This window comes from Suillus discolor (assembly GCF_016758755.1).
Source record: "Suillus discolor strain FC423 chromosome Unknown F5147scaffold_7, whole genome shotgun sequence".
In the NCBI taxonomy this organism is placed as follows: Eukaryota; Fungi; Basidiomycota; class Agaricomycetes; order Boletales; family Suillaceae; genus Suillus; species Suillus discolor.
This window is the reverse complement of record NW_024541254.1, coordinates 685,485-705,912: the sequence shown is the minus strand read 5'-3', so window position 1 is coordinate 705,912 and position 20,428 is coordinate 685,485. Positions and strand designations below refer to the sequence as shown.

The window sequence follows — 20,428 nt, the reverse complement described above, 5'->3', positions numbered from 1 at the left end:
TCAAAAGGTCAGGCGATCGATTATCGGCCGATAATAAATAATATTATCTGCGGACAGCTGACTCTTCAGGCAGGTTATAACAATGTTTCTGAACGCAATTAATATCGACCATCTTCCGCTTTTCCGTCTTGCAAATGGCTCCCAAGTCGTCAGTCCCTCGATCTTCACCTATACTCACCACTGACTTCTATGTGCAGGTACCGCATCGTCGTTCTGCCAGGGGATGGCATTGGTATGTCATTCCTTTGATCTAATCAGGCAAGACGTGGAGCCTAAACGATGTTACAGGACCAGATGTTATCGCACAAGCAACGCGAGTGCTAGAGCTTGTTAGCGAGACATCTACATCGGTCAAGCTCGTCCTCGAATCCCATGACTTTGGTGGATGCGCCATTGACAAATATGGCGAATCCCTCCCCGCATCCACCCTGGCAGCGTGCCAGCAGGCGGATGCCATTCTTCTGGGTAAAGAAATCCAGTTCAACTTTACGACCAAAAAACTGATTAGAATCCAGGCTCTGTGGGTGGCCCCAAGTGGGGTCCCGAGGCAAAAGTCCGCCCTGAGCAAGGTCTTCTTGGCATCCGCAAAGCTCTCGGTTTATATGCAAATGTTCGCCCAGCGAACTTTGCGTCCGACGCCTTGCTTTCATACACCCCTCTGAAGCCCGAGATCGCCAGGGGTGTTGACATGATCGTCATCCGTGAGCTGATCGGTGGTCTATACTTCGGTCCTCGTCAGGAACAAGGCGATGGCGACTCCGCATATGACACCATGGTATACAGCGTTGCCGAAGTGGAAAGAATTACTAGGGTTGCAGCACAAATTGCTCTTGCTGCCAACCCACCCCTCCCCATCCACTCTATCGACAAGGCAAACGTGCTTGCAAGTTCGAGGTTGTGGAGAAGGGTTGTCACCGAGACACTTGCAAAGGAATACCCCCAGCTGACCCTTGACCACTACCTCGTTGACTCCGCTGCGATGATCATTGTGGCTAACCCTAAAAAGTTGAACGGTGTAATCTTGACTGAGAACATGTTCGGTGACATGTAAGTCTCATTCAGTTGGTTACTAGTGACGTATTAATCAATTTTATTTCAGTTTGTCAGATGAGACGAGTGTTATCCCTGGTTCTCTGGGATTGCTGCCATCGGCATCCCTTGCTGGTGCACCTGCACTGGTTTCAGACCCCTCTTTCAAGCCTACTTCAGGCATATACGAGCCTATTCATGGCTCTGCCCCCGACATCGCTGGCATGGGGATTGCCAATCCAATCGGCACCATTCTCAGCGCAGCCATGCTCTTGCGGTACTCCCTTGGTCTCGAGAAAGAGGCCCAGGCTGTTGAGGCTGCCGTTCGCAAGGTGTTGGATGAGCCGAGTGCTGGTGGATATGGCATCAGAACAGCTGATTTGCAAGGGAAAGCAACGACTGTCGAGGTCGGCGACAAGATCGTCGAGGTGCTCAAGTCCCTGCTGTAGATAAATCGACGTATACGACTATGGCAGAATCAATGGAAGTGTACATGTATTCTACTACTGAAATCAACAAATTGATCCGATCGAGTATCTATGCTCTCGAATTTGAAGATCGGCATTCCAGTTTGACAAACAAATAGCAATCCATTGAGCAGTATTAATCGACAAATGTGTGAAAGCATGGTCCGTCCTCTGTCATAATGGCTAGAACATATTAGCAAGCTTGGTCGCTGCAACCCGCGCATCCAAGCGTGGGCGTGATGGGTGTACCCGCATTGATTGTGATATGTTCGTCGGGGCGAACATTCCCAGAGGGTCCACTGCTTGTTGCGCGCTTGCAGAGCGAACATGAGCGTTAGTGGCCAATGGGGATTGTGCGAAACCTGCAAGAGGATGGGTGGCAGAGGATGGAACAGGAGAATGAATGGCTCCCCCAAGGGGGCCTTGGGGCAAAGGCGAAAAGGCGGAAGCAGCTACCGGAGGGCCCAACGGTGATGGCGATGAGGCGTTAACATACATCGACTGGGTCCCGTCCACAAAGCGGCCACCCAGAGGCGGGCCAGTTTCCCGTGGTTGCGGGGGTGCAGGCGAGTGTGCGAAGGAGTTCCGTTGAGGTGTCGAGGGTCCTGCACCAGGTGATTGAGGAGGAAGTGGGTTATGTCTGAATGAGGATTGAGTGGGTGAAGGAGCGGCTGGCGGCATCCGGTTTTGGGGCTTCGCAACAGGAGGCGTAGCCCTAATACGTGTGGGTGGTATATCGTCTTCCAGAGGTAAGATAACAGATGGCTTGGGGATGCCATTCGGGTTTGGAAGTGCTACCTTCTGGTTGGCGTTATTGACATCTGTGCGAAGCGCCTCCAATTCTCGGAGTAGCTGCCTCTCGTACATGAGCGACGAACGAGCGTGCTCGATCAAAGCAGCGGTGATATCGTCCGCAACAGTACGCTTGTGTGTATCCATTGCACGATGAAGATTTTGGGATATGTTGTTAGCTCGTTGAGCAAGCACTTGCTCATATTTATTGGCCTATTGTAGAGATAAGCGCTCTCACACTGAGAAAATATTAAGCAGATTGCACTTACCTCCTCTATGTCCTCCAGAGCTTCATCCACCCGCTCAGGCCTAATGTTAGAACTTGCCTTCAACCGCTCTATATTCCTCCGCTTAGATATCGTCGACTTTACCGCAGCCTGATACTCTTCCAGTACACCGGCTCGTTGTAACAATGCTTCCTTTGCAGAACGAGCGTTTAGACCCTGATACCCAAGGGTGTCCCCGATGACGACACATTCACTAATCGCCTGCGCTTGATCCAGATCCGTGAGAGTATGCCATGCTCTTCCGAGCTTCTGCAGCGCATGTCCAAGAGGAGGATGCGACTCCGTAGTAGCAACATTAATGAGTTTGTTGCCCATCTCCGCGTGCGCAGTAGCCAGAGCTACAACTCGGGTCAACAAATGGCAAGCCCGATGATCACCTTCAAGCCACTCACATTTACGTGTGATCGCAAGTTTGTCGATGGCTTTAGCAGCATCAAAAAATTGCGTTTCAAGTTTCGTCAATTCAAATCGTGCACGTTGCAGTACCTCATCTTCGTCAGGTACGCCTCGGCGTATTAGGCCAAACCCTGAGCCCGTTTTACGCCGAGGCCGTGGCGTCGGCTGATAACCGAAATCACTCTCGATAAACGAGCGCAGTTCCTCGTCATGAATCACAATTGGATCCTCGCAGATCCGCGACAACCACCTCTGCAGCATTATTCGTACAAGACGATCATCTTCCTCATCTGTAGGCGCCGATGTTTGGGCGAGAGGTAGTGCAGGTATAATAGTATGGGGACAATTGTTGATAAGCGCTTCGTAAAACTGCTGAAACTCGAGGTATGAGCGGGAAACATTGCGGTATGTGGTCCCTGTAAAATTAGACAGTGTTGTCTGCGAGCGCAAGTCTGATTACCATATGGATGATAAAGTGCAGCTAGCTTACCTGGGCATCAAGCTTGAAGAGTATATCCCGCCTATTCCTGTCCATTCCGGTTATCCGCACACGTAGATATGGTTCCATCTTCTCGTATTTGGTGCCGTTTGAGCCTACTGTCGTCTGCGGAGAGACAAGGCCAGGTTCAGGCTGGCCATAAATTTTCGGTTCTCTACCGTACAACCCATCTGTCTCTGTTTTTTGGACACTCACTGGTGATGGTAAAGACGGGGAAGCGCGACGCAAATGAGGTATTGGAGAATTCCGCTCGTGGGGAGTCGTTGGCCATGGTGGTGACGTGTCGGTGTTTCCATTAGCAAAAATGGAACTAGTAGAGCTAAGAGGGTCAAACATGACAACACTGTAGTGCTTAGAAGGACAGTAATAGAGAAAGTGATGATGTGTGCACGATGGCCGCAATTTCGCCAAACGCCTCAATTTGATGTGATAATAGATCACATAAGCAACTATTATGAGACAACTTCAAGCAAGTCCTAGAATTCTGACTGTAGATCTACCGGTAAAATTAATGAGTACACTCTATCTAAGGACGACCAAGAAATACACAGGGTAAATACATGATAATAATAGTCGTGTCAAAGTCAAACCCCCTGCATATTATCTTCATATTATCTGTGCGAAGGAGCGACATGGAGTTGCGTCATGACTCGGCTTGCCCGCCTGCCAAATAAAGCGGCAACATATGCCCCATGCGGAGAATCTTGGTGCGGAGGTACTTGTCCAAGTCCTCCCCTCTGACCGCCTCTCCGCCGATCATGGTCACACCTGCAGTTTTACCCAGGTCAGCCTCTCCCGCGTCCGCTTGTGAGTGAGAGCGATGTCTCCAGCTTCTAGGCACCATCTGCACCCGCTCTACAACCTTCAGGCCCTCTTTCTCAAGAGCTTGAACTTTGTCAGGGTTATTTGTCAATAGCCGAACACCCTCGCCAAGCTCTGAACCAAGCCCAAGGTCACGCAAAATGGCGACCGCAATTTCGTACCCACGTTCATCGGCCTGATGCCCGAGCATCAAATTGGCTGTGACCGTGTCATGGCCCAAATCCTGCAAATTATAGGCGCGTATTTTGGACAGAAGGCCGATTCCACGACCTTCCTGCTTCAAATAAATTACAGCACCCCGGCCGGGAATCGTCCTTGAATTAGGTGATGCGTTGTTCGGAAGAGATATCGGTTGGGAAATGAGACGAATAGCTTCGTCCAGCTGTTCACCACAGTCACAGCGCATGCTGCCCACTGTTTCACCAGTGAAACACTCGGAATGAATACGAACAAGGGGAGACGGAATGGAGGCTGTGGGAGATGGTTGATGCAATGAAGGACGAGAGGGGTGTTGGGATGTAGCAGATAGTTTTCCTACGTATGCCCCGCGTATGATGCGGTCCATGTCTGTTTCGTCATCATTCCAAACAGCGTCTAAAGAACGGCTGCGGATTGGCGGTGCTAGAACAGAACTATCGTCCGAGTATTGTGCTGGATCTACGACAATGGCAAGGTGCTCCTTGTTGTCACGATTATTGTGGTAAAGGTGTAAGAAGACTGGACCATATGGCGTGGGTATACGGGTACGAGCCATGCATTTAACTTCTATAGAGGATATGGGTGATGGTCCAGCCAACGAGATGACCTGAGAAGCTATAGCTGGTTGCAGAGAAATGGTGGGCTGCAAGCGCAGTCTTCGAGGGCCTTGCTTGCTCACATATGACATACGCTTGCGCTCCTGAGGCTTGTTTGTATTCTCTGCACCCCGCTTGCCCCGAGCGACGGCATCGGCTTGGGCACCGGGAAAGAAATCATGATGATAATGATTTCGGGTGGTGTGGGTGCCTGCAGACGCTGCTACTGCAAGCAATAATGGGTCTAAAGCAGCATCCCTTCTAGAGAATTTTTGCACGCCTTGCCATCGTGGGCTGGTGAGAACGTCTAGGAGAGCTGTGTCAGACTCTGCTAATAATGGGGAAGAGATGTTCGGATAAAACGATTCTGTTAAGGCCATTTGAATGGAGCTGAATTCAACACAGGCGTTGGTGGGGAACGAGTGGGAGCAAACGCCGGACTACGCGCATCTGATAATGTCTTGCTTATAAGTTTGATGCTGTGATCAATAATAGGTGACGCTGTGACTCAGATCTAATATGTGACCACATCACTCACCGCGTGAGCGACCATGAAACCCAACATTTAATTTGGGTAGACGTACTCTCCCAGATGGACCCTGCATCAGAGTACTCGCGTTGCCTGATTCTGTGACATCTCAGTGTCAAAACTTGTAGAAGGCAGGTAAGCATACACGCTATTGTCATCTTTGGGTTGTTTTTTTTCACGATCGTGGGCAGTTGCTTACTGTGTTACAACCGAATTTTCTAGACGCTTCAAATTCGGGTTTGTCATTGTCGATTAAATATGCTTAGAGCTGTGATTTGCTAGTCTCAGACTCCGTGTCCAGCGGGTTTTGGGCGCTGATATCGAGTAAGCCCTACTTCTCGATTCCTAGACTTGATTCAAATTTGACCAGAAGGGCATTTGCCGACTCGCGTCCGGTGTCTTGCTGATGGTCCAATGATCTTTCAATCGGGTCGTCATCGGTCGATGCTCAGTGCTTATTCCGATTTTCCGAATAGGTCGTTGGTCATGGGTATTTGAAAATTCCCGGACACGTACGTATTGTATCATATCATCAGCGTTTGATATCAGAATGCAAGAAACCCTGATCCTTCAGCGATTTCCCACTCACGCTCCCATAAGCGCCCATGAGCGACCCAAATTTCCCATTGTCATCCGCGCTCGAACAGGTTCGAGCATAATTCCAATAATAAAAATTTCGTCGTCGCGGACGGGGGATAACGGTTTTACACTGACATTATCATTCGGCCATTGTGACAGCATAAAAAGTAAAGACATTCGCAGCATTATGTCTGGTCCATTTCCTCGAGGATATTGGCTATGCTGACGCCCTTTAGGACCTCCAATTCAGGGCCCTACATACTGAGTCCACACTCTATTCCTGCGCTCGCGCCCCGCTATGTCATGAAGTAAGATATTCGAGCGACCGGCACCCTTGTTATTGTGGACATCCACCCGTCAAGATCTGATGGCTGCGCTGTGCACGCTAGCATCATCCATAATCGCGTGCTTTTAAGTGCTCTCATTTGTTTACGTTGGACATAGGGTCCAATTCAATATGCATTTCTCTCTACGACTCGATCTGTCTCGAGGACGTTTGAAGTAATTTGGTCACAGCGAGGAGCAGCTATGTGGAAGTCAGTTGGCGGTAACCAAACGATGGGGGATGTGTCAAAAAAACTCGATTCTCCGGCACTGGGCAGGTACCCATGATTGCGTGGCAGGGAGAGTAATATTAATGAATGTCGAAATCGACAACGGAAAGAAGTTGATGAAGATTAGAAGTCAATTACATATTCTGAGAGTGGATACACCTCCACGCTCATGCCGTGGCCTACGTAGGAAAAAGTGTACCAGTTGGCAACCGACAAGTTGACGCTAGAAGCGATGTGAGTTTGAAATTTGACAGGCCCGGGTACCAGGTGGTTACGATCATGATACTTCTCTTGCTCAAACTATCATGATGTGCTCAAGCTTCGAGTCTTAATCATGAACTTTTATTGCTCACTGCTCGCCATTCCTGTCATGGCTTTGAAATTGTTGTAGCAGTATTAAAATGCCACATTTTACTCTCTCGAAGCTCCTTGCATGGACAACAGGTACAGCATTCCTTCGACACGGATCGTCGTGGATCATACGATAAGACTCCAGAATGTATGTGCAGTAATTGTAGACTTCTAGATGTCATTAACCTGATTTTGTCACGCAGCGCATCTGCAGGAGCCTTCTGTAATCACCTTGTTGCACCAAATCAATTATTTTCAGAAGGCGGATACATCATGATTTCACGTCTCGCGCTGCTACTAAATGATCAGAATCTTGTCAAGTGGATCCATCGACGAGGCTAATTTTATCAGCACGACTGGAGAACCCAAGGCAGGCGAGAAGCTCGTGTTCCGCGCAGCATATGGCAAGCTCAGGAAGTTGCCTGCTCTCGTCAATCCAGATCACGACAATCATATTTCAGTGCAAGGTGTCAAGGTCGTTACGCACTAAGTAACCGCTGGCCTGTATTTGGTAAGGATGGAATGGAATTGCAGAATGGGCAGGCGTCGCAGCACCATCATGCCTTCTGCTTCCCTTCCCTGCCGTTTGATGCGATTCTTGAACTGGTGATACGCTTATGACAGATAGTAGTCCTTCATTTTTGACGAATTCAGCCAGCTATCAGCCGCGAACGGTGGTGGGTTACTTTCGTTGACAGTTGGAATGACTGAAGGCTTCTTGTAAAGGTAGGCCTGCAGTACGCCCCAAAGTACCAAGAAGTGATACTTTGTTGTCCATGAAGATACCGGTATTTGTTGGGATCACTGGTAGGGAGTACTTCTGGAATCAGTTGCTACCTACTTTTTTCTTTCGTAGAAAATTTTTGTGCAACACCTGGTAAAATTAGAGGATCCGCCAGACGACCGCATGGTATATTCGGACCGTCGTGTCCGATGATAGAAGTCTGAATCTAACGTGATCAAACGCGTTGCAGCCTCGCTGCTTTCTAAAGTATGACTCCGACGACTGTACAAAGAACCTGCTATTGTACAAAAGGGCTGGACTACTGCTTGCCACTTGCTGCACTTGCATTCTATTCGCGTTCGCGACAAGCTCACCGGATCATCGTAAGCTAACGCCAGAGAGGATCCACGGATCAACCAAAACGTTAAACCCTGACCTAAGTCAATTTCGACTAAAAATCTCCGGGCCTACAAATTGAGAAGTACTCGGAAGAAATTTCCCCCTCAATTCTCTTTTCCTCTATCCCATCGATCACACAAGCGATTTATATATTGCATATCGGCTGTTGGATGTCATCTCCTGAAGCACTTGTCGGGGTTTATCCCGATGTTGGGCAAGCCTTTGTTAGCTCTCCTCCTATTTACTTCTAACGCGCTCAACAGCAATCCAAACCAAGATGGCAGACTACACTCCAAGATCGTCGAAATTCTTTCATCCACCACTAATGGCTGTCTCGAAGAGCTGGGTTACCACCCAACCATAATGGAGAAGCTAAAACAAACTACGCAACTCGTCCGATCACTCCAAGAGGACAACGGAAAACTCTATCAAGACAACTGCCGACTCGCAGTAGCCATTCAGATACTCGAAGAGCGCATCGCACACCACTCGGCTAATCCGAGCACTCAGATGCAACAATTCTCCATGATGCAAGACAGGATACGTACTCTTGAGAACGATCGCCTTGCTCTCGCTCGGAAAAACCAGGAGATCCTTCTCAGTGTCAATAAAGGCACCTCACACCAACATCTCGTCCAAGAACTCGACCGCATGAGACTATATGCTAGTCACGTTTGCAGAGACATGCAGATTCTCAAGGACAAATACGGTATGGCTACACAGAGTGGCGAGTCTTCTTCAGGTGTATTTCGCTCAAGTTGGACATTTCCTATTCTTTGTACTCTAGCATTTCTGATTGCGCACTACAGATTCTGTCCCTCAAATCGCCCAGCCCAGAGTCCCTACCCCTAGCGATGTTGGTGCTTTCTATTTAATCTCGCAAAGTACGAATAACAGTATCTTTAGGTTCATCAGCGACGGGTATCTGCCGAAGGCGCTCCCCGACTCCAGCCTTCTCGTTTACCGCAGCAACAATTTCAGCAGCAAGCACAACACCCACGACAAATGCGACCGCAGGTTCAGCACGCCCTGCCACCTCATCAGCTGCAACATGCCCATCAAGCACACACTCAAAGGAGGGTTTCTGATGGTGGTCAAAATGTATGCCTATTCCCACTGCTTTTAGACTTTCAAGTAATCCTCGTATCAGCCTTACCCACCTCAGCAGCCCCTTCCTACGTCGCAGAGATGGAAGCACTCGCCACCGGCACCAGCATCCCCAATGTTTAGAGCCAGGTCACCCACAGAATTTGCACACATGCCTTCTACTTCAGCCCCGGTTAATCCCAATCGCCCTCAGCAACCGCCTTTTACCCATCCGCATACGCTTACGTCGCAAACTGTCTATCGAAATGGAACTGCATCGGCGCCACTCGTGCCTTTCAATTTACACCCCAAGTCGCACACCGTGACATCACGTCCTATTCTATTTGTAGATATGACCGGGGAAGACGAAAGGGTGACAGAGCAAGCTGGAGGTAGCCTGGCTGATCAGCCTAGCGGTCTAAAACGCACGAATTCTGCCATGGATGGTTCAATAGTGCAGGATATCGAGTCGATCAAGAGACAAAGGACTACAGAGCCCACTCAGTCGCCTGAAGATACGATCGTCAACGTGAACTCTGAGCCCAGACCATCCTCTCCAGACACTGTAATCGGTTCAAAACCAACCTCACCAGTCTCACCCTCGCTTCCTGCACCACTTCAAGAAAAGATGGATGCGGCCTCAACGGATCAAGTGGGCGTTGCAAGCGACGAGGTTTCTATTCCATTCACGCCTTCAGATACTGCAGTTGGTTCCAACCCAACTTCACCAAGCTCCATCACACCGTCGCATGCTCAAGAACAGACGCCTGGCCCGCCGAGTGGGGATAATTTGCGATCCGTTGAAGCATGTGTCTACATGATCTACGAGCCAGATGCTGAAGTAGTCGATGGATACTTCTGTGGCAGATGCCTGTAAGTCAACCCTCGCTCTGCATGTCCTCAGTCCTGATTATCTCTCCCAGTGATCGCTATGACAACGATATGATACCCGAACAACCGGATGTGTTAGTGAACCCAAAATTTGAAGACCTCTTTATGCATTGTACGCAAGAACACCCCACGATCTGGGAGGACCTCCGTCATAGGAGAGACCTTGAGCCACTAGCACCATCACCACCCTCGTGACTCCCCTTCCTTCATACCTCATTTTTCTACACTAGTACGTCTTGCGCATATTATTATCTTATGACCACTAGAATTGTGATAATTTTATGCTATGCACATCACGAAATGTCAGCCATACTATGAATACATCTCAGTCTTGATTCGAATTCTAACCGCCCATGCCACGAGTCAGTTCTACAGCTCACCATCTCACGCATCGATTGTCATGTTGAACGCGAGCCAACCTACCGTCGACATTGTGACCGATCGGACCACACACGCTCTCGAGGAGCCACCTGGTGCAATACTTGTCGGCGTGTTTATACAGTTTTTCTTCCAGGGTATCATTGTCATCGAAGCTGGGCAGTACTACGAGGTGTGTTATGAAGATTCCTGGGGTCGTAATCTTTTCGTAGCATTTGTTACTCTGCTTTCTGTGTGAGTGGTTGGCTTGGTGTAACGCGAGTGTTGTGCTTAGTCTCTGGTGCTTGGGAAAGTGCACAGACGGCGTTCGAAGGATACATAGCTTGGAAGGCTAATGTAGACCGTAAGACGCTGGTACGTCGATGTATCATCATGCTGATCTCTGATTTGACTTCTTGGGATTAGTTGATGATTCCGCGAGCATGGTTCGCACTTTTCCTGAACGGTTTCATCAGTGGAACGAACAAGCTCTTCCTCCTCCGACGCTGCTGGCGGGTATGCGTTCCAAGTACCAGCTCTAGCGCAAACTCTCAACGTTCTGGTTCTGCTAGATTACGAAAGGCAGCTGGTGGATAGCCGTCTTGTTCGCGTTCACGATAACCACGTACGGCGCGAATATCTTGATTGTGCGTGGTTTCCTTTTTTGCTGTTTGAATCTGACATCAATCTGGCATGTTCAGGCAGTGGCTTTTTCACGTCTGAGCGTCGTCAATCCAAAGCCTAGCGATGTCATAGTACGTGAAGACTTGCTTGACTCTGCATGTGTGCTCAACTGCATTTCTAGCTGAGCGTCATTGCATTTTCGTATTGGACCACGGCGGTGCTCGGTAGGTCACGATAAGTGATTTTATGTGCAGTGCAGGACTGATGTTATGTTCTTGAAGTGATCGATGTCATTCTTTCTGTTATCCGTGAGCCTTTTCAAGCTTTCAACTTCTCCAAGACCTTATCTGATTGATGTGATCCAACAGTCGCTTATTTCTTATGGAAAAACAAGACCGGCGTGCACCATCTCGACAGAGCACTCCTACGGTTCTGCGCTGTTGCCACAGAATCTGCAATCTGGCCATCGCTCTGCATTGCCGTTTGCGCAGGACTGTTCTTCTCGCATAACGTGGGTGCAACTCCAAGTTGTTCACACCAACAAATCTGACGATACCCAGAAAAACGCCAACCGTCTAGTTTTCGTATTTCTGCTTCAAACAGGCAAGCTCTACACATTGTCGATCCTCCGCACGTTAAATGCAAAAGTCAAGCTACGAGAAAGAATGAAATCGGATGACTTTGCGCGAGGCTCGTTAGGAAATTGGTCTTGGCGACAAGCTGACTCGGGAGTGGACCGGGAGATGTCTATATCTGCAGCGGTGAGTGAGCTGCGATTTGGAGTGTGCGTGTGTGGATGAATGTCTGCGTTAAGCACGAACGGTCTTCGTTCCGGGCAAGTGGACGCCTGTCGTCGATCTCGATCGGCCCATCGGAAAGGAATGTTGTGGATAGTCGGATATCTGTGCTTGATCAGCACCTTCAGTCCCCGATGCCGATTCACCCGTACTTGACAGACTCGCGTTCGACTTAATGACCCGCAGGCTTGTATGCGTGAGGTTTATGATTAGCTTACATGTCGATAATAAGTAATTCGAGGGGTGTAGTAGTGGTTATGCATATGATAAGTTAATGTTGACGTTATAGCGTAAGCGATGAAAACGAAGAGTACAATACTAGAAGATATATGCGAGCCAGCTTAGAAGCAGCCGCATAACCGGCCGTTCCCATGCTCTCCAGCGTTGATCTGCACTGCAGGCGGTTGTTGTGAATTAGGATTCGGCGAAGCAGGACGTGAAGGAACATAGTCTTCATCAGGTATCCAGTCTTTATTTTTGCGAGGAGCACCCGCTGCAGCATTGCGCTGTGGATAGATAGATAAATGATCGAATAGATTGAAAACAATTCTACCAAACTTACCTCTTTACCCTGTGCGAGAGGAACATCAACAATAGGCGACAATGCATGACCCGTCCATAGGTCACGTAGGCGGGCCTTGAAGGTCGTAGAAGTAGCAGCGGATGATGGTTCGGTGGTGTGTCGGGACTGAAGAATGTAAGTCGAAGATATGATTATGGCAGTTGACACTCACGTTCTCGCGGGCATTCATACGCAAATGAGTTGTTTCCTGCGCCGTGAATGAGTAGTTGCGAGGCAGTGGAGATGTAGCAGGGAACTGCAAGGAATCGTTAAGTCAACTCCGAAGTAAATAGATAAACGAGACGTACATCCAGGGGATCACGGTGCTGACCATTGCGGCGTGTGTTCGTGCGAGAAGGAAGGACTGTGCGGAGATAGTGAAAGAAATCGTGTCGTTGTGTGGTAGGGGAAGGACCTTGCGGCCTAGGAGTAAAAGATGTGACATGTGGTTTACGAGGCACAACACGACGTGTTGCGTTAGACTGCAAAAATGACATTAATGGATGCGTAGATGAATGTAGGGATCACATACATTAAGGATATTGGAATTTTTAGGTTCGTTGGTCTGTAAGATATATGATTATAAGTGGATGAACGAATATATATATATGTGCGTGGATGCATACGTTGGGCCAGATAGTGGCAATGATCTTGGGTGGAATGTCGCATATGTGAATGTTCGAGCCAAGGGTTGAGTAAGCCAGCTGGTGTGAATCGGGTGAGAGGATGAGGTAGTTGACAGATCGAACGTCGAATGAGGCGAGGAGCTGGCGGGACTCGAAGGCCCATAGCTTGATGTCGAGGCAGGAAGCACTAGCGAGGAGAGCACAATCGAATGAAAGTGCTAAACCATTGATTTTGATGGTGTGCCCTTCAAAGGGAGCTCCGACAGTCTTTAGCGTTAATGCGTCCAACTCATAGATGGTCTTGTGATCCGTGGTCCAGTCCTCATTTTTATTGAGGTCCAATACGGCCACAATTGTTTTGTCTTTGGTTGTCCAGAACATCGGCACATGGGACATGACCCCGCACTTATTAGGTTTTTTCCCCACTCTAACATCCACTTTCTGTATTTCAATATCCCACACGTCAAGCCAGTCTGCCACAATTGACTTGAATGCAAGCTTCTTCGAGTCTCGCGAGAATCGAACCGTGCCCATCCCGAGCCCGTTATAATTCCTGAATGGGCCAGCTGAGAGTTTGCCAGTGTCCAAGCTCCATATCCGCAATGTGTCATCGTTCGACCTGCACGCCAATAGGGTGTTGTCTGCAGAGATATCAATGCAGTCGATCTCCCCTCTCGAAGGGTCTTCAAATGTTTTAACGATCCCGGTCTTGACCTCACAGACTTTGAGCTCCCCGCAGTTGAGATCTCCACCAGCAATCACAATCCATTGACCATCCCTTGATACCTCCACCGCAATTACTCTCTGCTCACAAACTTCTCGCGCCTCCTCAATCTCCTTACCAGCACGCAGGTTCCATCGTCGAGCGGTCTTATCCCCTAATCCGCTGATCATTTGCTTGCCATCTGGAAAGTAGCACATGGATGAAACGTAGCAGTGATTGAAAGGTTCATGACCTTTCAAGGTCATGATTGGTGTCAGAATCAATTCGTTTAATGTTGCGCCGGGCTGCGTCGAGCTGGAGGCCATGGTCGATGTCTTCAGAGTATGCCACTTCGAAGGACTGTCGGTGAGCTCTCGTTGCGTGCCGTTGGCTTCATCAAAGTTTTTGAAGATGCCCACCTTGTTTGAGCGCTGCTACACTTTCCTGCTCAAGCTAATTGTCAGTTCATCTGCGCCGGGCATTCAGATAGGGCTTATCATCTTACCAAGATAATGGCTGCAACCTGAAAATGATGGGCACATGGCCGTATCTACCGCCTCTTAAATGTGAACCTCTTTCCTGTACAGCATCTCAGCTCTTTGCTTCTCACGTTCTAGCGCCCAATTATACCATTTACATACGTGTTCGAGCGCCCAAACCTACCCAACCCCAGTTCGAGCTTTGCATGCGTTCTCTCCTACACCCAGAGGTCCTCTGATACCCGAGCTGCGCGTGCGCGTCTCAGTCAAGTTCTACGAGCCAATTCTTTGGCAGATGCATCCTATCTTCACTACTTATGTTAACATGTCGGAGTTCACTGCGCTTGCATCCTCACTTCTTTTTACCGCCTGACTGTCAACTCTCAGCAGGGAAATATCGAATAGCTTAGGGCGCATCTGAGGACTCGGTCGGAGTAAGTTTGTTGTGAACGCTCCTTTCTGTGCCCATAGTTGCTAATATCTAGTACATATTCCAGATTCGCCTACAGGACCTTAACACACATGCTGCATAGCGGTTTGATATCGCAGCATCTGATGCCTCACGATCCGCCATTGTGCTTCGATATCAAATGGGTCAGTGCTGAGAGCTATAATCTTGTGCTTCCGGTCATGTTTGGTGTTGTATCGTGACGGTGACGCTGTTTCACGTTGTATGCAACAAACACCTGCCCATATCCTTCTCGACCTTCCATTACACCTGGACCTCAATCATATCAATGTTGATGACTACTGAAGTACATCGTTCATTACTGGCAGGAAAGAACAAGAGAAAACGCGTGAAGAGAGGAGAAAGTCATGCTACTTCCTGGAAGCTCGGGTTTGCCCCGCCATCCGCGAGCACAGCGTTGCGGCCAGTGCACATGCACAACACGCATTTCTGTGGGTTATCTAACATATATAAGCACGAATAGCCGCCGGTCCACCCCGTCATGCAGTGCAGCTCTGACGCATCTTGCAGCTATCGTCTCAGGTTTGCTATATATGATGCGCATGATGGTCGTTCTCCGGCTCGAATTCACTGCAGGCGAAAGCAAGCTTAATCTTCTTGGTGCACAGTACTGGAAATGTTCCCTTCCTGACGGGGATCAACAATCAAGCTTCAAGACGCACAAAGACATGCAGATACTTTATACTAGTCTACGGCGAGCTGTAAGGTGAGCGGTCATGAGACACAAGGCTTGAGCTTGGAAGTTTGTTGGAGAGGTGTGATACTCGCTTGATGTCTCGGTAGGGCTTGAAATTTGAAACTGTGAAGACAAATGTCGAACGCATGTAGCCAGTGCAGTCGTTTATGACTGGTTGGGAGCATTCCTGCCGAACTGCCTCGTGTCTTGGGCGTCTATGGAAGCGAGGATGGTTAGCGTGGTGAAGCAACATAAAAACGCACAATACGCGCACTTCTGTAACTTAGAGAAAGACACCCACAATCCCTCGGTCGTGCTCAACACCATTAACCTCCAGTAAAATGTTACAGCTCATTCCGAGCACCACACCCATTCGAACTTTTGAAGATCATGAGGACTCCGTAATGGCAGTCGCAGTGTTCCCCGATAAACGACGAATGATTACGAGTTCGAACGACAAGACACTTTGTCTTTGGGATTTGAAGATAGGTGTTGTGTTGAAGAAGATGGAAGGGCATAGCAGTGAGGTGCAGGCATTGGCGGTGTCACGAAATGGTCAAATAATAGCAAGTGGTGATGATGGTGGAGAAGTCATCGTCTGGCACGGTGAAACTGGCGAACCCATCAAAGCCCACTCTGGTCGGATCAGCTCTGTGGATTTTTCTCCGGATGGAATGGTGCTGGCCACTGGTTCATGGGACGACACGGTCAAGTTTTGGAGTACCAAAACGTGGCAGATGCAAGGAGATCCAATCGAGTGTGACAGTTATGTCAACTGCGTTCGATATTCGCCTTCTGGTGAACTTCTTGCCATCGCAACATACTACAATATCCAAATTTATAATCCAGGCACAAGGGAACGCGTCACATCTTTGACAGGTCACACTGGCAGATGGAACATGTCACTCGCATGGACGCCCGATGGCACACGCCTTCTTTCAGCAGGTGATCGAGATGATCCCACCATACGAGAGTGGGACACATCAACCTGGCAGCAGGTCGGTCATCCCTGGAAAGGCCACACTAACGATATCAACGCCATTGCCATTCATCCTGCTGGCACGGTCGTTGCTTCTGCATCTGATGACAAGCATGTCTGTCTCTGGCGGCTCTCGGATCAACGAACCATCGCCGTCTTCCAGCATTCGTCTCCCGCGACATGTGTCACGTTCTCTGTGGACGGCAAGCACATCCTCAGCGGAGATAGAGATAGGAAGATCTCAGAGTGGGCAATGCCAAAGGACGCTCATTCAAAGGCGAGTTTCCATTTCTGACTCTAATTACGCAATTCGAGCATCCTTCGTGCAGATCCTTGACATCACAACAGCCCGCGATGCATGTATAACTGGGGACTTGTCTATCGCCGAACAGCTCCTCACCCAAGATGTCCACACCAACGTTGACGACTTTATTTCATATGCCCATCGTTCGTTCGTTATGGCCCGGAAGCACGACTTGGACCACGCCCTCGAGGATGCAATCAAGGTGAAATGGACCCACCCATCATTGTCCTCTGGCTAACTTTAATCCGTGACATAGTCAATCAACATTCGGCCATCATTGCTAGGCTTCATCTCCAAAGGCATCGCCCTCTGCGGGAAAGGCCACGTCCGGGAAGCAAGGATAGCGTTTGACGTCGCATCCATGTTCACCAACCAAAATTCAGAAACCAACCAATTTCTTCTCCTGATCAAGGTACATTCAATTCGTCTCCCATGCTCTCTTCCTCATCTTGTATTCCAGGCTATCGTACTCTTCAGCGCAGATCAATACGAGGAAGCAATGATGCTCATCAAAGACCTGGCTGTCGCTTGTCCCAATGTCGATCCTCTCGCGCGTCATGTCGTGGAAGTGAGTATCATGTAGCCACGCTCGATCATCAATCCTGATCTTTTCAACTCGCACAATAGACATATCTACGTGTTCAGCTCGGAAGCAAAGCTTTTGATAGCGCGCATCACGACGAAGCCGCTGATCACTTCACTGCCGCTGTTAACTCAGACGCTTTCTCATCAAAATACATTCATTTAGCATACCAGGACTTGACCGTGGTGCGTCGACATGATGCATATATAATGCTTTCCATAACCTAGTGCTTTGTCTAGCTCTTCGGCTGGGATCTCGAGTCCTTGTTGCTAACTACACACCAGAAACGGTGCCAGGCATTCCTTTCGGCAGGTAAACTCGACGAAGCCCTCGAAGCACGCAAATACATGATGGACGCCATCGACGACATCGCGAAGGCCAGCTGTCTCGATTGGTCCAACGGCAAGTCTTCCGTCGTGTCACCCATGACTATCATGCTCACCCGCATGTCACTCAGAGTTCAAGGAGAAATGGAGCACGCTCGCTGCGGACAACAACCGTATTCTTGGTGTATGCACCTCTTTCCTTACCTCTTTCGATACTGACTATTATGCAGGCAGAGATCCCCGGCCAAGAACAAGATGGCTATGATGCAGATCCCAATTTCTTCTATGGAACGCATCAAGTGCGTGCAAGAGCTATCCTTATGTTCTCTCGCTCATATTTCATCACAGCATTCTCAGATTTCCAGGCCAAGACTTCAACAACGCCCTGGGCGCTTCAAACGATTCAGGCTCGCTATAACGAGGAGGCCTCAAGAAGCTCCTGCTCCTGCACCCCCCACCACCTCACCACCAGTCGCTGTCAAAACTCAATTACGACACCTATTCTCCCGGTCACCCCATCATGCAACGCCGCCTGTTGTCGATGTTCCATTCACGAAAGCTAAAGAGGTGGGTCAGGTCGATTCTTATCAGAGTATCCTGGTTTTCTGATGCGTAGATCTACAGCGTAATATTGCTGCGGGTGCTCCTGGCCCAGACCCAGACATCGTACCTGATGAATATTTCGATACTGCCGAACCGGACCCTGACACGCAACAGCAACAACACCAGGAAGCAGCAGCAGTCCATATAGACCCTGGGGAACATGGAGGAGGAAAGTCTTGTGTCTGCTGCTAGCGCGTTTTTGAATGTCTCTCGAACACTTCGGTCATATCGTCGAACTTGTTATGATATCTTCATTCACTGGAAGCAGTATTTTATTGATAGGTGATTGATTGATCAGTACATCCTTTAGATTATTTGGAGAGTTTTTCCTTCATAACCAATCATGAACCTCCCGTCCTCCATCTGTAAAGCTTGAGTTGCGCAGAAGTCGCTGAATGTGAGGTATGGTGCGCGTGTGCAATCAGAGCCCTTCCGCATTCAGACATCTCTTGTTGACTGTACAGACTGTACAGTGGCAGGACGTGCAGCGGTTCAAGTCTTTAGCGGCATCATTCTATACAGCACCTCGTGTCAGCACTGCCATTCACATCGAGATTCTCCCCTAGCGTGTCTGACCTTTGAAAAAAAAATTCAGACGTCAATAGCGCGCTGAAATACTAGATCAGCGACTGGAGGATGCGAGGGAGAAATGGTGACCGGAGGTATATGACTCGAACTTGCGTAGTCACTGCGTTGGCGTCAATTTTGACACAAAAGCATGCTCTTATCTGGCACCAAAGCTTGCTACATATGTGGCTGATGGTTCTGGGAGAAGTGGGACGAGGTCCAAGAGAACAAGCATATTGAAGGCAGAACCGTCTGTGTTGTCTTCCGAAGTATCAGGATGAGCGGGTGGTCCTCTGTCAGTATTCATTGTGAGAAGTTCATCATGATAAGTCAGTGCAGCGCGTGGTGGCTCCGATCCCACAGAATAGAATCTAACGTTCAACCGTCTGGTGGGCGAGACGCTCATTTCGGCATGATTGGTGATCGTTGGCGCTCAGAGCTGGTAATATCAAACATTCACTGGTGCTGTTAATATCCTTGACAGGTTGCTGCCAGAACAAACATACATTGTCGCTACGTTCAATAGCTCTCATCGTGTGGGTTCAATATCTGCTCCAATTCTTGAGGGGACTAACTGAAGTAGGAAATGTGCTTGACTCACCCGATTACCTACAAAAGCTATTCGGCTGGGCACGAGGGGCGAGCCACAGATGCTAGCCTGTGGTCAATGAACTCTAGACAAAAGATCCATCAGAAAAGAATTGAAGGCTGAGTCAAGGCAGACCCAGTCTGGATAATACCGAACGCTCACTGGGAAATGATCTTTATCATATTTCCGCATTGACATCACTTTTAGGAGCTTGAAGGTTCTGAGAGTATGAGAGTGCAGTACACCTTTGAAGACGTGCGCATGAGGCCTCGTAATCCGACGGATTGTCGACAGCTCGAGCCACCCGCACCATTCGAGGGATTCAAATATGGACACAGGTATTGCGCATTGAGAAAAAAAGGGTGTCATGCAATATCAGATAAAATTGGAGTGAATCGCGCACCGACCACTGAAGCATGAGTCCTCAACTCCATGCTCAAGTGCTGCAATACTCATGTCAGAGACTGCTCTCTTGAAGCTTGGGAAACGGCAAAGGATTGTTCGGCCCTACCGATCGATGGATTGATGTGGGCTCAGGATCGCGTTGAGAACAAGTTGTACTGTCCAAGCCACGAGTAAAGGCTGACAACATGAGCTTGATAGATTTTCATTCCGGCATAAATTCTAGACGCGAGGTGACACTAATATTCCTATATGATACATAGGTTTGCTGTGTAAAGAGCACACCTTACGGAAATTGCAATAATTGACCGTTGAGACACATACATCTGGGCAAGATTCTTCGACCTATGTCAAATCTTGTAAGCGGTGGTGATACTAGAAGGGACTGACGTTGGCCTGTACATGCAATGTGCACCTCACCTTACCAATAACCTTGTGTGTTGAGACACTCACAGGCAGTGGATTGGATTATGCATCTAATGCATGTATCTACACAGTACCAAACTTCCACATGATTGACAATGTGCCTCTGAGCAGTGCTAACGGACATTTTTGAGCGGCCTTGGCTCGGATAGGCCTGATC

General features: G+C 48.9%; 9 protein-coding genes across 9 annotated transcripts; 5 read left to right on the top strand and 4 right to left on the bottom strand.

Moving 5' to 3' along the window:
- Window positions 1–96: 96 nt before the first annotated feature.
- On the top strand, window positions 97–1,573 carry F5147DRAFT_675505 (3-isopropylmalate dehydrogenase). The gene is made up of 5 exons (XM_041435919.1): window positions 97–148; window positions 198–232; window positions 289–465; window positions 516–1,047; window positions 1,100–1,573. The coding sequence occupies exons 1-5, from the start codon at window positions 135–137 to the stop codon at window positions 1,476–1,478; spliced, it is 1,137 nt and encodes a 378-aa protein (XP_041297344.1). The 5' UTR covers window positions 97–134; the 3' UTR covers window positions 1,479–1,573.
- On the bottom strand, window positions 1,574–3,862 carry F5147DRAFT_629368 (Vps5 C terminal like-domain-containing protein). The gene is made up of 4 exons (XM_041432748.1): window positions 3,462–3,862; window positions 2,968–3,409; window positions 2,558–2,913; window positions 1,574–2,501 (listed from the first exon to the last, which is right to left on the bottom strand). The coding sequence occupies exons 1-4, from the start codon at window positions 3,804–3,806 to the stop codon at window positions 1,680–1,682; spliced, it is 1,965 nt and encodes a 654-aa protein (XP_041297343.1). The 5' UTR covers window positions 3,807–3,862; the 3' UTR covers window positions 1,574–1,679.
- A 63-nt stretch (window positions 3,863–3,925) lies between these two features.
- Window positions 3,926–5,750, bottom strand: F5147DRAFT_675500 (GTP cyclohydrolase II-domain-containing protein). Its single transcript, XM_041435918.1, has 2 exons — window positions 5,625–5,750; window positions 3,926–5,565 (listed from the first exon to the last, which is right to left on the bottom strand). Exon 2 carries the CDS (start codon window positions 5,464–5,466, stop codon window positions 4,114–4,116), a length of 1,353 nt encoding a protein of 450 aa, XP_041297342.1. The 5' UTR covers window positions 5,467–5,565; window positions 5,625–5,750; the 3' UTR covers window positions 3,926–4,113.
- Window positions 5,751–8,322: 2,572 nt separating this feature from the next.
- F5147DRAFT_386049 (uncharacterized protein) lies at window positions 8,323–9,696 on the top strand. Its single transcript, XM_041429532.1, has 3 exons — window positions 8,323–8,979; window positions 9,032–9,078; window positions 9,129–9,696. The coding sequence occupies exons 1-3, from the start codon at window positions 8,430–8,432 to the stop codon at window positions 9,450–9,452; spliced, it is 921 nt and encodes a 306-aa protein (XP_041297341.1). The 5' UTR covers window positions 8,323–8,429; the 3' UTR covers window positions 9,453–9,696.
- A 70-nt stretch (window positions 9,697–9,766) lies between these two features.
- F5147DRAFT_675489 (uncharacterized protein) lies at window positions 9,767–10,535 on the top strand (the record flags this gene model as incomplete). Its single annotated transcript, XM_041435917.1, has 2 exons — window positions 9,767–10,181; window positions 10,232–10,535. Coding segments are annotated over 2 exons (519 nt in total), but the record flags the coding sequence as incomplete, so codon positions are not given.
- A 209-nt stretch (window positions 10,536–10,744) lies between these two features.
- F5147DRAFT_675487 (uncharacterized protein) lies at window positions 10,745–12,172 on the top strand. The gene is made up of 9 exons (XM_041435916.1): window positions 10,745–10,811; window positions 10,871–10,931; window positions 10,983–11,072; window positions 11,129–11,203; window positions 11,258–11,311; window positions 11,362–11,404; window positions 11,462–11,488; window positions 11,549–11,691; window positions 11,741–12,172. Exons 3-9 carry the CDS (start codon window positions 10,986–10,988, stop codon window positions 11,978–11,980), a joined length of 669 nt encoding a protein of 222 aa, XP_041297339.1. The 5' UTR covers window positions 10,745–10,811; window positions 10,871–10,931; window positions 10,983–10,985; the 3' UTR covers window positions 11,981–12,172.
- Window positions 12,173–12,795, bottom strand: F5147DRAFT_675486 (uncharacterized protein). The gene is made up of 2 exons (XM_041435915.1): window positions 12,540–12,795; window positions 12,173–12,483 (listed from the first exon to the last, which is right to left on the bottom strand). The coding sequence occupies exons 1-2, from the start codon at window positions 12,584–12,586 to the stop codon at window positions 12,261–12,263; spliced, it is 270 nt and encodes an 89-aa protein (XP_041297338.1). The 5' UTR covers window positions 12,587–12,795; the 3' UTR covers window positions 12,173–12,260.
- F5147DRAFT_386033 (uncharacterized protein) lies at window positions 12,785–14,312 on the bottom strand. Its single transcript, XM_041429531.1, has 4 exons — window positions 14,288–14,312; window positions 13,166–14,228; window positions 12,848–13,104; window positions 12,785–12,795 (listed from the first exon to the last, which is right to left on the bottom strand). The coding sequence occupies exons 2-3, from the start codon at window positions 14,192–14,194 to the stop codon at window positions 13,036–13,038; spliced, it is 1,098 nt and encodes a 365-aa protein (XP_041297337.1). The 5' UTR covers window positions 14,195–14,228; window positions 14,288–14,312; the 3' UTR covers window positions 12,785–12,795; window positions 12,848–13,035.
- A 3,435-nt stretch (window positions 14,313–17,747) lies between these two features.
- On the top strand, window positions 17,748–18,922 carry F5147DRAFT_834066 (uncharacterized protein; the record flags this gene model as incomplete). The annotated part of the gene is made up of 5 exons (XM_041443895.1): window positions 17,748–17,760; window positions 17,816–17,868; window positions 17,915–17,983; window positions 18,033–18,251; window positions 18,309–18,922. Coding segments are annotated over 5 exons (525 nt in total), but the record flags the coding sequence as incomplete, so codon positions are not given.
- Window positions 18,923–20,428: the final 1,506 nt, after the last annotated feature.